We start from the raw sequence: 15,218 nt of genomic DNA, 5'->3' as shown, positions 1-15,218 counted from the left end.
GGAGCTTGGTTCCGCTTTTCCTTTATTTATTTTTCATGGCTTAGGCTGCTCCGTAGTTTCTCTCAAGCTAGAACATTCATTCATTCAATCAATATTATTACTGTGCTTAGTACAGGGTTATATGAGCAACCAACTAGCCAGGATTCCTATTTGGGGGAGGCTTACTAATTTGTATCCTTGCTAATGGGACGAATGAAAGTGGCAGGGCTAAGAGTGCACTAGTAGAGAAACCAAGTTGCATGAGATGCTTCGAAACAATACACTGCATGAGGGAACGATGTGGATCCATCTTGCGGTTCATATGTATGTGTGTGCATGTGTGTGTGCATGTGTGTGTGCTCGTGTGTGTGTGCGCGCGTGTGTGTGTGTGTGTGTGTGTGTGTGTGTGTGTGTTGTTTTCTGAGATGGTGGCCTCACTGAAACTGGACCATTGACTGGCTGGCTAGTGAGCTCCTGTTTCACCTGTTGCTGCTTCCCAATGCCAGGGCTACAAGTGTGTGCTGCCACACCTGTTCTGAGGTGCAGAGCACATGAGCTCAGACCTGGAGGCACACGCAGCAGGCACTCTCCATACTGAGCTGCCTCGCAATATACTGCCGACTCCATGTCCTCTTGAGAGAAAATCTGTTCTCTCCATAAACTTTATTGAGGGAATGGTTCTAGGAGGCTAGTTTTGTATCAAATGACCCCACTACCCTGATATTTACCTAATCTAGGAGCAATGAATTTGTGATTGTTCTATTTGAAGTTTGAAACTCAAGTTCAAAAAATGAAAAGAGAGAGAGAGAGAGAGAGAGAGAGAGAGAGAGAGAGAGAGAGAGAGAGACACTTTGGTGGGAATTAAGAGTGGGAGCCTATGTGATCCAGAGAGACTGGGAAAATGACACCAATTTAGTAATAAAAATGTATGAAAATTTAGCATATGCCAGTCTTGGACAACAGTGAAGAAGACAGCTATGGATCCTACCTCACTTGTAATGAGTGAGAGGGGAGAGAGTAAGTCAACTACTAGCAAACCAAACAGCAGGGGGTCGGTGTGGAGTGGGGGTGCTGAGCAAGGTGGAGTAAGGGTCTCATAAGGGTCATGTGGGTCATAAGGGTAAATGGTGTAAAGGGAACCACATGGGCAAACAAGAAGGAAAAGACTCCATGTTCTCAACATTTTAGACTATCACTCTGCTGTCAGACCAATGAGATAGAAGAGAAAGCCCCCAAATTAACTCACATATACAGCCAACTGCTGCGTTTGAAGGGTGCTGTAACCTACCAAAGGAGGAAAGAACAGTCTGCCTGATATGGTGCTGGGCAAGCCCAACGTGCGCATGTAAGAGTGAAGGCGAGCTCTCTGCTCACACGTATACAGAGACTAGCTCAAAACGAATCAAAGACATGTAACTGTAAAACTCTTAAAAGAAAGGGGACTGGAGAGGTGACGTGCCACCAAAGGCAGCTGGCTTGGAGAGGGAAGGGTGGGATGGAAAAGCAGAGGACCAGATGGGGCATCATGCAGACTGAAGAGAAACGGCTTTCCTGTCCCTGGAGGCCCCGCTGTGTGGCCCTCCTTTCGCCAAAGGGACTTTCCTGGACACTTCCAGCGAGCTACCCCGCAGTGGAGCCAGACTGCCTGCAGCTCACCCACAGGCTTCCCGGAAGGAGACAAGCTTGGGTCACCCCGGGCACCGCTGAGGTCAATGTGGCCAGTCTTCAAAAACTGTTGACAGAAGCTAAAGAACCCTGCCACTCATCTCCAGGGACCTAGGCTTCCCGTTTCTTATGAAATGTATTGTCCACCGACACCTGTGCAACGATGTCCTAAGGCTGCCCTCATTACTCATGCGAATGGCCACGCTTAGTTGTGCCCAAAGACTTCTATAGCTGTGTTGTTTAAAGCCAACACGTGTGCTAAACTTTCAGTGTCCAGGCACCTCTCTGAAGTCCAAGCTCTGTGGTTCCCCACAAACGTCATCATACCAGGTTAAGAAAAGCTAGACTCATTTCCTGATAAACACCGAACATACACATCAGGGTGTTTTTAACCGCACAGTAGATCACCACACATGGACACTTCACATCAGTAGGTTCAGCCAACTGCATGGAAAATATTAGGAGAAAGCTGTCTTTTATGAACACGTGTGAACTGTTTGCTGTCATCATCTAACATACAGTAACCACTGGATCTGGGGGCATTTATGTTGTTTTAGGTACTAAAAGTGCTCAGAGGTGACTTAGTGTATGTTGGATATAGGCAAAAATGCTACTTTATATAAGAGGCTTCAACATTTTCAGATTTTAGTATCCAAGAGAGTCCTGGAACCAATCCCTCCATGATACCAACTGTACTGTATTACTCTGAGGCGAGAGAAGACATCATCTTCTTTATAAAAAAAAAAGAGTCCCAATTTCAAGTGACCTTTAGATCCCAAAGTTGGACTTCTGTCCATTTCACTGTCCTCAGCCATCCCAACCACAAGGGTGGATGTCATTTCTGAAGAGGAAAAACTAGTCACAACATAATTTCACAAAAGGAAGGAGACACTACACAGAGAATGGTTCATCACGTCACAACCAAATCAAAGTGGTGACTCTGAAGATGGCATGCATAGAAGATATTTACAAAATATTAAAATGGAAAAAAAGTATAATGCAAAATTCAGTGGATTATTTTAAAACTGAGGTGTATAGCCTTAAAGGGCAGGGGTGCTGGAGAGAAGTAAAAACACTTGCTACAAGGTAATGAGACTGTTCACTGAAATTTAAATGTTTATATTTAAATGTTAATTAAAATTTATTTGTTTGTTTATCATTTATATGCTTGTTCTGCCCACATATATGGCTATCTGTGGGGATCAAAAGAGGGAGTAGGATCCCCTGCAGCAGGAGTTACAGATGGCTGTGAGCCACTATATAGGTGCTGGGACTTGTAATTGGTCCTTTGGAATAATAGCAAATGCCCTTAACTGCTGAGGTATCTCTCAGCCCTATTTAAATTTTACTTTATAAGACTTTAGGAGGAGGCACACACAGCTTCAGAGGAAAATGATGACAAATGGCTGAAGAACTTGCCACCCATCAGCTTCCCTGTCAAGTCACTACTCACACTTGTGACTGAGGCTCTCCAGGTGTGTCCTGGGGCCGACAGCATCGACGGCAATCTGGCAAACGTCAAAAACTCAGACAGTGGGTTAACTCTAGATCTGCAGCATTTGTAACCCAGCAGTCCATGCCTCGATAGCTTTCCTGCTGATTCTGGTGTTTGCCCAGCTCATCGGCTGCCCTCAAGGACCACTGTGGTGTTCTGTGACCACCACGAGTCTGTAGCATTCACCTGTCACTCCCATCATATTTCTCTAAGTACCACTCTCACTGCTCACGAGGGCTCCAGACCACTTCTTGGACCAAGCCCAGTCTTCATCTGACTACGGAAGTTCTACTTCTGCTACTGAGTTCCAGCTTCACTGCTGTGGCAGGTCAACAGGAACGTGCTAAGTGCTGGGGGCCACTGTCGTATCTTATCCCCATGGCAACGCTAGAGAAGAAAATGCTGATATCCCTATTCTATGGATGAGAAAACTAAGGACAAGAGACATTCAAGATCATGTCATTAGTAAATGATGAAGCCGGGAAGACGTCAGAGCCTGTGCGGGGAAATGTCACACATGGACATCTCACGTCGGCACATTCAAGCTACGTTACTGATGACTGGCAGTGCTGTGTAGAGGAGTGGAGATGGGAGCCAAGGCCTGCTCACTTTGTTACCACTACTCCATGCTGCCTCACCTCTGCTGGGCAGAGCCATTTGCTGCTCACTGCTCTTGTGGAGCATCATTGTCAAGAATATCTGCCATTTATTCTCTGCCATCCTCCCGTATTCCACCGTCCTCCATGAGGCCTTCCAAGCCATCTCCCTGAAGTTCCCTACTAGGGTGGGTGGCTCCCTCCCTCCCTTCTCTTAGCTCTTATCTTGCCTTCGCTGTATCTCTCTCTAGCCTTTCTACTCTGAATTATACTCATTCTCAGGCTCCTTAAGGCGAGGCAGTGGTCTGAGCCAGAGGACCAGGTGTTGACAATGACTGACACAACAGGCACTGAGTCAACAGATGTATCTTTGATGGGGCTATACTCTTCATATGATGCATCGAATCTGCTAGCTGAAGGATAGGAAGCCCCTGAGAACAAGGACCAAACCTTTCACTTATTTTATACTTGAGAGATACTTAGCCCTGGACCAGGCACACAACCCAGTCTATTTTCTACGCTTAGAATCAGAGGGCCACTGGTACTCAACTCTGGTGTAAACTGCTCTCCTAGTTAAACCCTGCAGCGGGTACCTGCCTATTGTGCTGCCCGACAGAAACAACTCATTTTTAATCAACAGACCAGTAGGGCTAATGTCCTCTATTATGATCACTAATAACCACCAGTACAGTTTTAAAGCACATTTTCTAAAATTGGTTCAAATCCCATCCAATTGGAAGACTAGATCACAATCCTATCTTAAAAGACTGAGTCTATCAATTCTTTCATTTCATTTCCCTCTTTTAAGAGGAATACACACTCTAAAAAAATCATATCACAAACCCCAATGTCCCTTGTTATAAAAAAATTAGATATTTTCATTTTAGACATTAATCATCTGTTACAATTATTGACTAGTCCAACTAAGAGGCCTATAACAGGAAATTATATTTTCTAACTCCTATCCCACACCCAGAAAGCAGAGACAGAATCAGAATGCCAACAGTCATTAAACTTTTAAAAATATATCTGTAAACTTTCAGGATCAAGATAATATAAAAATAAAATGCTACCTTATTCCATTTACAAATTACTTAATACAATTCCATGCACCGCATAATAGAGAAAATACCAAGCCACAATATATTTTTAACAAACTGGAAGACACGAGATTAAAGGTACGTAGCAGTGAAGTGAGCTAAAGATGATTAAATGACCATGACCTTTCAACAGTTACTGATTCAAATTAAATCTTGACACCGCACTCACAGTTTAATAATGATATACAACAAAAGGGGTGATAAGCTTGGCAATCGTCCCTGAGTCTGAATCAATGTGCCACTACTGAATAGACAGTATTAACTTACCAGCTCCACAGATCCATAATGTTTCCTACTGAAATCCCCACGTCTACAGCCTAGGTCTTCTGAGACAGAGCTGGAACAAAAATGCTTCATCAGTATTATACATAGCGATCTGGCTACACACCTTCTGAGAGAGAGAGAAAAAAAAAAAAGGCTGCTATGGAACAGGCTTGCAGTGCCCGGGCGCCTCACTGCAGGGGAGCCTCCTTGCAACAGACACCGTACCCAGCAGCCATTGCAGAGTCAGGCTTTCATGAAGCTCTCAGTCAAAAGGAAAAACGTCCAAGTCATCCCTAGAAGTATAGGCAATGATTTAATTAAATATTTAGTTCATTTGGAACCAATTGAAATTCCCAAAGCTATTGGTGGCTTATGATTTCATTCGGTATTACCGAAGGGAATGGCAGCCCTGCAGGAACTTGAGGCAAGGGACAAAGCTGCTGAACCAGATCTTGCAATTATCTTTTGCTTAAAAGAGTAGAGTCTCTTTGTCCTGAATATGCAACATAAAAATAACCAGCATCATTTAAGGCTGTATTTTAAGGAGGAGACAAAAATTCCCAAACCCCCATAGGCTCCCTCCCCCAGCATTTAAATTTTTTATGTGGTAACATATGAGAGAGAGAGAGAGAGAGAGAGAGAGAGAGAGAGAGAGAGAGAGAGAGAGAGAGAGAGAGAGAGAGAGAGAAATACAAAATCTAACATCCGAGTATATTTATTTTTGATCTGGCAGCAACTAATACTCCCTACAACCCCCCTCCATCCCTACCCAAACAGGCTTAAGTCAGATAAGCAAACTCACATGCCATGGTCCAAGAGCAATTAGAATAAAGATGGAAATTGCTACTGCGTTTGCATCTTGCATGCACAGCTCCCCTCTCAAAAGACACATATCTAATTGGCCACTTAGTCTATCAAGGACTCGGCACAGTACCCATGAAACCAACAGAGCCCCCCCTCCCCTACAACACAAGCAGTTTTAATAAGTTTGCCTTGACTGTGCCATGCAAAGAGCTCTAATACGACAGAAAACAAAAATTCTGCAAGAATCACGTTTCATCTATTCAGACTAGTTGGCCCGGTCACATGCAGAGACAGGTGCGCTCGGTACCTTTTCATCCTTCCTTACAAGGTAGCTACATTGTCTAAATTACAGACCTCCTGGCACATTCGGGAAGAGACTGACTCTGATGCTCAGCATCCTCAGAGTTGACTCTCTGCCAGGACACTGTCTGATAGGCTCCAAGAAAGACAGCATGAGAGAAATGAGATTAGAGTCTAATGGTATTCTGCCTCCACCATTTCACAGAGATGGCTGAATTAGTCTTATATGAGAAATTTAACCTTTTCTCACCCTTACTCCTTTAGCTGAAAACATGTGGCATATCAATGAAGACAGTTTGGAAGGGGGTGCCTAGGCTACCTTCCTGCTTGGATGGACATGCTTTTCTCCCCTTACTCAAAACACAAAAAGTATTTTTAAGAGAGAGTAAAAGTACTTCCCTCTGTGCTCTACCACGGTCTAGCCTCTGCCCATTCTTGGAGTGCAGTCTGAAAACACTCTTGGAGACACTGTCCTTACCCTGCACTTTGGTTCCAAGGTCCTTTCCTGGAAGGCTGGATCACCATGGGACAGCACATGTCCTTGAGAGGTGGGTCTTTGCATGGCAAAGAGCAGGCAGAATGGATGCTCTGATGCTCTGCCCAGACTGCAACCCTGCCTGTGGTTTCAGTCAGAGCCATAATGAAATCAATATCAGCAGCAGGTCAAGCTCAACAACTCCTGATTTGAAAAAAGCAAAGAGAGGTGTTCTGTGCCTCTCCATGGGATATCTTCAGGACCACTGAAGAAGTTCTAGGCATGGCACTGGCTCCCTATCTTTGTCAACAGCCAGTAAGCAGACACAGCAAAAATGACACCTCTCAGTCCCATGACTCTATGCTACCCTAGAGGGCCTACCTTCCCTAGACGACAGAGGGGCAACAGTATCCCCTGAAAATGACCAAGGAAGCCCCAGCTATAGGATGTCTGTTCTCTGCTGCCCTTTCCTCCCTCTGCTTACATTCCGTCTGGTACCCTGCAATGGGTTTGCTCATGGTGAGAACCAGGCTTAGGGCACACATTGTGGACTGTAAGAGGCATTCAAAGTAGCTATGTCAGAAATCCCCCCCTCCCCATACAAGGGTTCTCAGTGGCAGACCACACCCAAAGTTCTACCAAGAACGTTGATTGTTCCTAGTCCCTGCCTGGCACGGGGTGGATATGCAGTAAGCATGCGTGCATCATCCAGATCTTCCTAGTGAGGGCCTGACAGCACCCCTTCTAAGTCCTAAGGCAGGCTGCCCACTGCCTTTTTCCCTGATGGGCCTTTCCAGTCTCTCCATTTAGGCAGGCCTGGCCTAAAAGGTAGACACTGCTGTGTGCTAGACTGACAAACCTACTCCTTTTTCTAGACTTACTGTTGGACCATATTTGTTTCACCTCGTCATGAGACCATGCGAACTAGCTCTAGTTAAACAGGATGGGATAAAAGTGGCATATACTACCTGAAGGCCCACACCCTGGAAGTCCATGTCAATAGCCTTCCTGGTGTAGTAGGGTGGGTGTGTCTTAAAGCCTGCAGCAGGGCAGGACTTCAAGATGAAAAAAACCTAGGACTCTGTTTCTGTGTGGATGGCATCAGAAGTGGAATGGAAGACACATTTACCAAAGTTCCATATTTTCCAGTGTATAAAATGACTGGGTGTATAAGATGACCCCTAACTTTTCCAGTTAAAATATAAAGTTTAGAATATACTTGCTGTATAAAACAACCCCTCTTCAAAGCACACCCTGTGCAGTAGACTCGGGCATGTGTCTATTTGCAGGCAGGGTATAGATAGCCAAGTGCTTTATTAAATGCCAGCAGACGGGCAGTGCCAGCCTACACTGCCCTTTTAAGGTGCACTCCACACTCAACCTGAAGATGAAATATCTCATCTTATGTCTCTTTCATGGTGAGTGGATGGTCTAGTTTCTTCACATCTTCGTCAGTATTTGCAGTGGTCAGCACCCCCCCCCACACACACACACTATGTGTGCCATACATAGAAAGCAAGCTGCAGCTAAGTACCCAGTGTATAAGATGATCCCCAGCTTCGGCACAGAATTTTCGGGGGAGGGGTTAAAAAATCTTTTTATATGCTGGAAAATGCAGTAAGTGTCTTACATTGGGTGTTATGACCACAATGACATAGTATGTGGGCCAGATTTAGCATACACACAGAAGTAAAGGAACCTAGTCTTGGGAGCTAGAAAGGCACTGCTCTGCCTTCTATAACAGCAAAGTATTGGGTAAAGGTGAGATCTACAGCAATTCAGAAGGTGGCCACATGCCCTCTGAAGCAGTAGCTCCCAGAAACTAGACCTGACACAGTGATGTCATGTGCTGGTGCCCTCTGGTTTTTTTCACAGGGAAGAAAGCAGGTTCTAGAAAGAACCACATGGGTGTTTTGGTGTGTTTTCATTTTCAACTTCACACAACACAGGAACTGCCTCAATCAGACTAGCTTGTGATCAGGCCCGGGAGAGACTGTCTTCATTGATGACTGATTGGGGTGGGCCCTGCCTGCTGTGGGAGACACCACCCATAGCTGGGCTGTGGAAGCCAGCTAGCTGAGCATCAGCCATGAGCAAGCTAGCAAGCAGCTCCTCTGCTGTTCATGTTTCAAGTTACTGATCTGTCTGAGTCCCTGTGTTGATGTCCCTCTACCATAGACTGAAACCTGGAACTAGAAGCTGAAATAAACCCTTCCCCCTCCTACCTTGCTTGCGGTTAAAGATTTTTGTTTTTTGTTTTGTTTTTAACCACAGCTACAGAAAAGCAAGCTAGAATCATAGATTTAAGTAATGATAGAAATACAGAGACTCCAGAGAGCAAGAATTTCAGAGGCTTCCGACATCAGTTTCTATACCCCAAGCAAGAAGTGTTCTGGCCAATGAAATGTGGTGGGGGTCATGGGCACCTCGTCCGGATCTAAGCAGGAGCACTTCCTGTCAACAGTCTGTGGTCTTTCCCTTACCCAGGAGCGGGAATGGAGAGGACCACAGAGCATCCAGCAACAACAGGGTTCAGGCTTGGTCTTAAGTAACGACAGGAAGATTCTGAGGAGAAAGAGCCTCACTAGGCTGTGCTCACTAAGTGCTGGGTATATCTAATGCAGTAAGGCTTTTTTTTATAAACTTAATTAAAATTTTTTTTTTTGTCTTTTGGTACTGGGGATTGAATCTAGGGCCCCATGTGTTCAAGTGCTCTACCACAAACTATATTCCAAGTACTTTTTTGTGTGGTTGTTTTAACTTTCTATTTTGGAATAATGTCTTGCTAAGTTACTAAAGCTGGCTTTGAACTTGGATCCTCCTCCCTCAGCTTCCAAAATATCTGGATAATAGGCCTGTACCACTAGGCTCACCATAACCCATAACATTTTGTGCTGAGTATCTGGGGAGGAGGGGCTTTCTGACATAGCTGCTTTGAGTGCCTCCTAAAACCCAAGCAATAGGCCTCATGTCCAGTTCCCACCACGTGCAAGCTCTGAAGCTAGCTGTTAGAAATGTAATGTCACTTCTGTAGAGGAAGCTGTGGAAGACACACAGACCAGGGTAACTCTATCACCCTGGCTCCTTTGAAAGCACTGTTCTTGGAATGCAGCCACGCCCACTGATTGCAGAGTGCCCATCTGCTCTGGCGTCACAACAGTGGACTTGTGTAGTTCCAACAGAAACCCTGATGGCTTATGAAGCCCAACTATTTATTTAGTGGCCCTCTAAAGAAAACAAACAACCACATTGTCATTCCTGGTAGTGGTCTCATGAATCGCTATAGTTGGTCTAAGGGTAACTCATAACTCCACATTCTTAATATACACAAAAACGCCCAACCTGACTCCCTAGGGGAGCTTTCTAACAATGTGGATCCCCTGGTTCTGGCTCCAGAGGCTTGTTCAGCCCATCTGCCAGCCAGAGAAGCCACACAGGGAATTCTGCTGCAGGTGGTCCACAGGTGATACTTTAGAAACTGCTCTCCCAGATGCTCCTGGAATCCCTGGAAAACCTGTTAACCATGTACAGCATGTTCATAAGGAAGCACCAGGCCTAGGTCATGGGTCTGCCGAAGGGAGGAGGTGAGTGCCTTCCTTCCAAGCCCTGCTGCCCCCACCCCCTGCTCCTAGCCTCTCCGAAGACCCGTTCCCTCATCTTTAAATTGTGGGTGAAGATATTCCCTGTTTAGCAGGATTATAAAGACTCTATAAGGAAAAGCAGCCAGTATGCTAAGTTGACATTTATTACGTGAAAGCTCATCTGAATGTTTGCTATTATTACTGCCTCAATTATTAATCTCAATTTCCTCTTGGGTTTTTAGAGAGATCCAGGAAGAAGAGCTTGGCATAAATAATTAACCTTTAAAAGACTTTCAAATAAAACTTCTTCTGTCATGCATCAGTTAGAGAGAGCCTGGTCCAAGCAGCAGGCTTCCTGGGACCAGACCGAGGGGAGTGTACCAATTTTAGCACCCATCTCCTCCCTAAGAGTGTCGGCCTAGTAGGGGTGACTTCAGGTAGAAGATATTCAAGCCCTACTGCTGCTGTGACAGGAGAACAGGCAAGTGATGCCTGGCTAGAGCGGGCCACTGGAGCCAGGCAGGTGCAGACAGGAACGGGAAGCTTCCAATTCCCTCTGCCATGCTGCCCAGGCTCTAAATAGAAACCCTTCTGCTTCGGCAAGTTGATGTGTAAGGATGCCGGATCACGCTCTGGAAGCTTGAACAGTGGGGAGGACCTCCATGCTAAGTCTCTACATATGGCCTAGGATGGAAGCAAAGCCTTCTGCTCCCCACACAGGCTACAGCAGCTGCTATTACATAAGTTAGATTCCTGGAAAGTAGGCTCAGGCCCTCTGCAGAGTCAAGAGCTGCTAAGACTGAGCAAGGAGACAAGGAGAGACAGGTGCTTCCCAAGGGGCAGCTTCCCCCGCCCCCCCCCCACCCGCCCCACTGGCCCTGAGAACAGTGTCAGCCCTTATGACTGGCCAGACCCATGCAGCCAGGTTCCCATGAGTCTCAGACCCAGTCAATGGTTAAAACCATTGGCATCAATAAATACTCTCCCTCGGCCAGTGAAGAGAGTCTGTGAGAAACGCCCGGCAGTTTTCTGAGGCTCAGTACGGGAGTTCAGTGTCACGAGCTCCAACACAGGGCCGAAGGGCCCCTGACAAGCACACAGCAGGACACAGATGAAGGGATCCCCCACTGAAGGCCGAATAAACTCTTCAGTGGTGCCAGGCTACAAACTGAGGCCTGGAAGGAGTTCAGGGTTCCTAACAACAGCTACCAAAATAGCACGATATTCAAAAGACCAGTTGTCTCGCTTTCTGAGACCCATCAAGAGACACAGAAGAGCAGAGACGTGACTGTACACTAGCTTCTAATGTTGACAAACAAGAATTCCTCTAGTGAAGGCCTGGAAGAAATCAGGAAGTAGGAAGCAAGGAGGAAATTTCCTAGAGTGAATGAATTCAAAAAATCAGGGCTTTTTATTTTTAATTAAAATTTTTAATGTGTATGGGCACTTCATATGCAAGGATATATGTGCATCATGTATGTGCATTCCCTTAGAGGCTAGGAGAGAGCTTTGGATGCTCCGGCCCTGGAGTTGTAAATGATTGCGAGTTGTCACGTGGGTGCTGGGAATTGAACTCTGGTCCTCTAGAAGAACAGACTATGCCCTTAACTGTGGAGTCAGCTCCTCAGCCTGCTAGTCCTCTTTTTATTTTTTCTTGAACACTGTGAAATACATACCTCACATAATATGTATGTGTCCACTAAGTTTTGAGAAAGACATGTACCCAGATCAGTTTCACTAACAATCTCTACAGTCTTGAAAACTGCAGCTCTGAAATGGGAAGTGCTGACCACTGCAAACACTGGAGACGATGTGAGGAAGCTAGGCCACTCGCTCACTGTGGAAGAGACACGAGATGAGATGTGCAGTTACCATAGAATCCAACAATTACACTGTGAGGGGTTTATTCTGGAAGAGAAAATATTATGCCTACAAAAACCTGTGTAAAACACATTCAGTTTATGTTTATTAATTATAGCTTCAAACTAGAAACAATTCAGATGTCTTCACAGGGGCAAAGACCAAAACAAGCCGTAACATAGTCACACCTTGGAAAACCACTTACCAATTGAAAGGAAATGCACCCACTATGCACAGCATGAACAGCTCTTTAGGGCGCTATGATGCGTGGATTTAGCCAACCCCAAAGGAGTCACTAAATACACTTCTACTTACATATCATTTTCTTTGTTAGTTGTGTTTAGAGACAGCGTCTCACACAGACTAGGCTTGTCCTGAACTCACAATGTAGCTAAGGATATTGCTGACCTCTTGATTCTTCGGTCTCCACCTCCTGAGTTCTGGGATCGCAGGTATGTACCACTACTCCTGGCAATGTGTGTGTGTGTGTGTGTGTGTGTGTGTGTATGTATTTTTTCCTGGTTCTGGTTATCTCGCTGCCACCCCTGAGGATGGAACTATTTGTTTCTTATCTGTGGTACTGGACATAGGCGTCTACCCATGAGATCGAATGTAGAGCTGGGGCAATCTAAGCAAGACCAGTGGGTTCCATCACTGTTTCCTGCCTGAGATGCTGTACTCTAGTCATGCAAGATTTTTCCAGTGGCATTCTCTGTGCTAGTTCTCACAAGTGCATACAAATCTATGATTCTATGCCAAAATAAAGAATTTAACTAAAGGTTAGGTACAGTGGTACACACCTGGAGGCCTAGCTTCCTGGTAGGCTAAGGCAAGCAAAGTGCTTAAGTTCAGCAATTCAAAGCCACTGCAGGCACCTAGCAAAACCCCACTTCAAAGGAAAAGAAACGTTTAATGAGACAAAACAAGGGCTGGAGAGATGGCTTAGAGGTTAAGAGCACTGGCTGCTCTTCCAAAGGTCCTGAGTTCAATTCCCAGCAACCACATGGTGGCTCACAGCCATCTACGATGAGATCTGGTGCCCTTTTCTGACCTGCAGGTGTTAGTTACATGCAGGCAGAACACTGTACACTTAATAAATAAAATAAACTAAAACATAAAGCAAAACAAAAACCCTGTAGGTATGGAACGATAGCTTAGTGGTTAAGGATGTTACTGTTCTTCCAGAGGACCCAAGTTTGGCTCCCAGCACCCATATAAGTGGTTCATGACCAACCACCTTGGTTCCTGGGAATCTGACAGCTTCTTCAAGCCTCAAAAGGCACCCACAGATACGTGACACTCACACAGATAGGTATAATATATATGTGTGTATGTGGCACAGATACATGATATGCCAATAGATATAAACTCATATACAAATAAAAAATTTTTAAACCTGTATCTAAGTGAGTGGTGGTGCATACTTTTAACCCCAGCACTTGGGAGACAGAGGAGATCACTGAGTTTGAGGGCAGCCTGGTCTACATAGCAAGTTACAGACGAAGATACACAGTGAGACCCTATCTCAAAAACAAAAGCCCAAAACAATAACAACAAAAGAGATCATCACCAACAAAATACCAAAAGAGACAAACAAAAACCCCTGCATCTGAAACTGGAGGGGCACACTCAGTGGGCAAAGTGCTCCCCCACAGGCAGAGGAACTTGAGCTCACCACAGGAAAACCTAGCATAGCAGCACACGTCTGTAACCCAGCACCTGCAGAAGCAGGTGGATCTCTGTGAGTTCAAGGTCAGCCTGGTCTACAGAGTGAATTCCAAGACAGCCAAGGCTACACAGAGAAGCCCTGTCTCGAAAAACCAACCAACCAACCAAACCAAAAAAAAAAAAAAAAAAAAAAAAAAAAAAAAAAAAAAAAAAAAAAAAAAGAAAAGAAAAGAAAAGAAAAAGAAAGAGGGGCTGGAGAGATGGCTCAGTGGTTAAGAGCACTGCCTGTTCTTCCAAAGGACCCGGGTTCAATTCCCAGCACTCACATGGCAGCTCACAACTGTCTGTAACTCCAAGATCTGACACTTTCACACCAATGCACATAGATTAAAACTAAAATAAAATATTAAAAAAAAAAAAGAAAAAGAAAGAGAGAAAGAAAGAAAAGAGAATTACACAATGAATACTATAAATAGACCTAAAACACGGGTGAGCCTCTCCCTGGCCCCATTTTTACCCTTCACTCCTCTGATGCGTTGTAAACTAAGCAGGTATCTACTCACAGCCCTTATTTTTATAGCTCTACAACCCACAGAAACAGAGTGCCACACTCTGAGACACAAATGGACATTTTACCATGCATATCTTTCTGCAAGTAGCTTCTCTTGTTGAACGACATGCTTAGGAGATTTGTATTGGTACACTTGTGGCTCTAATTCACACACCTGGTCCTGTGACAGCATCTCCACCGTCCAGTGTCAGACACTTCTGTGGTTTGTAACTTTTTAAAAGTTATATTTATTTATACCTATTGGTGTATGTGTATGTACCATGGTGTGTGTATGTGTCTGTGCATGTGCCATGGTGTGTGTGTGTGTGTGTGTGTGTGTGTGCATGTGCCATGGTGTGTGTGTGTGTGCCATGGTGTGTGTGTGTGTGTGTGACTGTACATGTACCATGGTGTGTGTATGTGTGTGTGTGCATGTGCCACGGTGTGTGTGTGTGTGTGTGTGACTGTGCATGTGCCATGGTGTGTGTATGTGTATATATGTATGTGCATGTGTCATGGTGTATGTGTGTGTGTGCATGTGCCATGGTGTGTGTGTGTGTGCCATGGTGTGTGTGTGTGTGTGTGTGTGCATGTGCCATGGTGTGTGTATGTGTGCATGTGCCATGGTGTGTGTGTGTGTGCCATGGTGTGTGTATGTGTGTGTGTGTGCATGTGCCATGGTGTGTGTATGTGTGCATGTGCCATGGTGTGTGTGTGTGTGCCATGGTGTGTGTGTGTGTGTGTGACTGTGCATGTACCATGGTGTGTGTATGTGTGTGTGTGCATGTGCCACGGTGTGTGTGTGTGTGTGTGTGTGTGCATGTGCCATGGTGTGTGGGGGAGTGGGCATATGTCAAAAGACAAGCTGTGTGAATGGGTTC

The 15,218-nt window shown here is 45.2% G+C and overlaps 2 protein-coding genes across 8 annotated transcripts in view; one reads left to right on the top strand and one right to left on the bottom strand.

The window, feature by feature from the left end:
• Rpl12 (ribosomal protein L12) overlaps positions 1 to 15,218 on the top strand; it is a 1,083,577-nt gene that overhangs the window by 120,054 nt on the left and 948,305 nt on the right. The gene's annotated exons all lie outside the window — the stretch shown is intronic.
• The window catches only part of Garnl3 (GTPase activating Rap/RanGAP domain like 3), a 146,373-nt gene that overhangs the window by 99,834 nt on the left and 31,321 nt on the right, over positions 1 to 15,218 (bottom strand). For 4 of the 7 annotated variants that reach the window (XM_051166233.1, XM_051166232.1, XM_051166231.1 and 1 more), the window contains exon 3: positions 5,103 to 5,172. In XM_051166233.1, the coding sequence (XP_051022190.1) occupies positions 5,103 to 5,172 (70 nt within the window). Of the gene's footprint in view, positions 1 to 5,102; positions 5,173 to 5,491; positions 5,511 to 6,210; positions 6,373 to 15,218 lie in introns of those variants that run through there. The other 3 variants (XM_051166234.1, XM_051166235.1, XM_051166236.1) reach the window with 3 other exon arrangements.

The sequence above is a fragment of the Acomys russatus genome, chromosome 24 (genome assembly GCF_903995435.1).
Source record: "Acomys russatus chromosome 24, mAcoRus1.1, whole genome shotgun sequence".
NCBI lineage: Eukaryota > Metazoa > Chordata > Mammalia > Rodentia > Muridae > Acomys > Acomys russatus.
The sequence above is the reverse complement of the archived record's forward strand: the minus strand, read 5'-3'. Positions and strand labels throughout refer to the sequence as shown.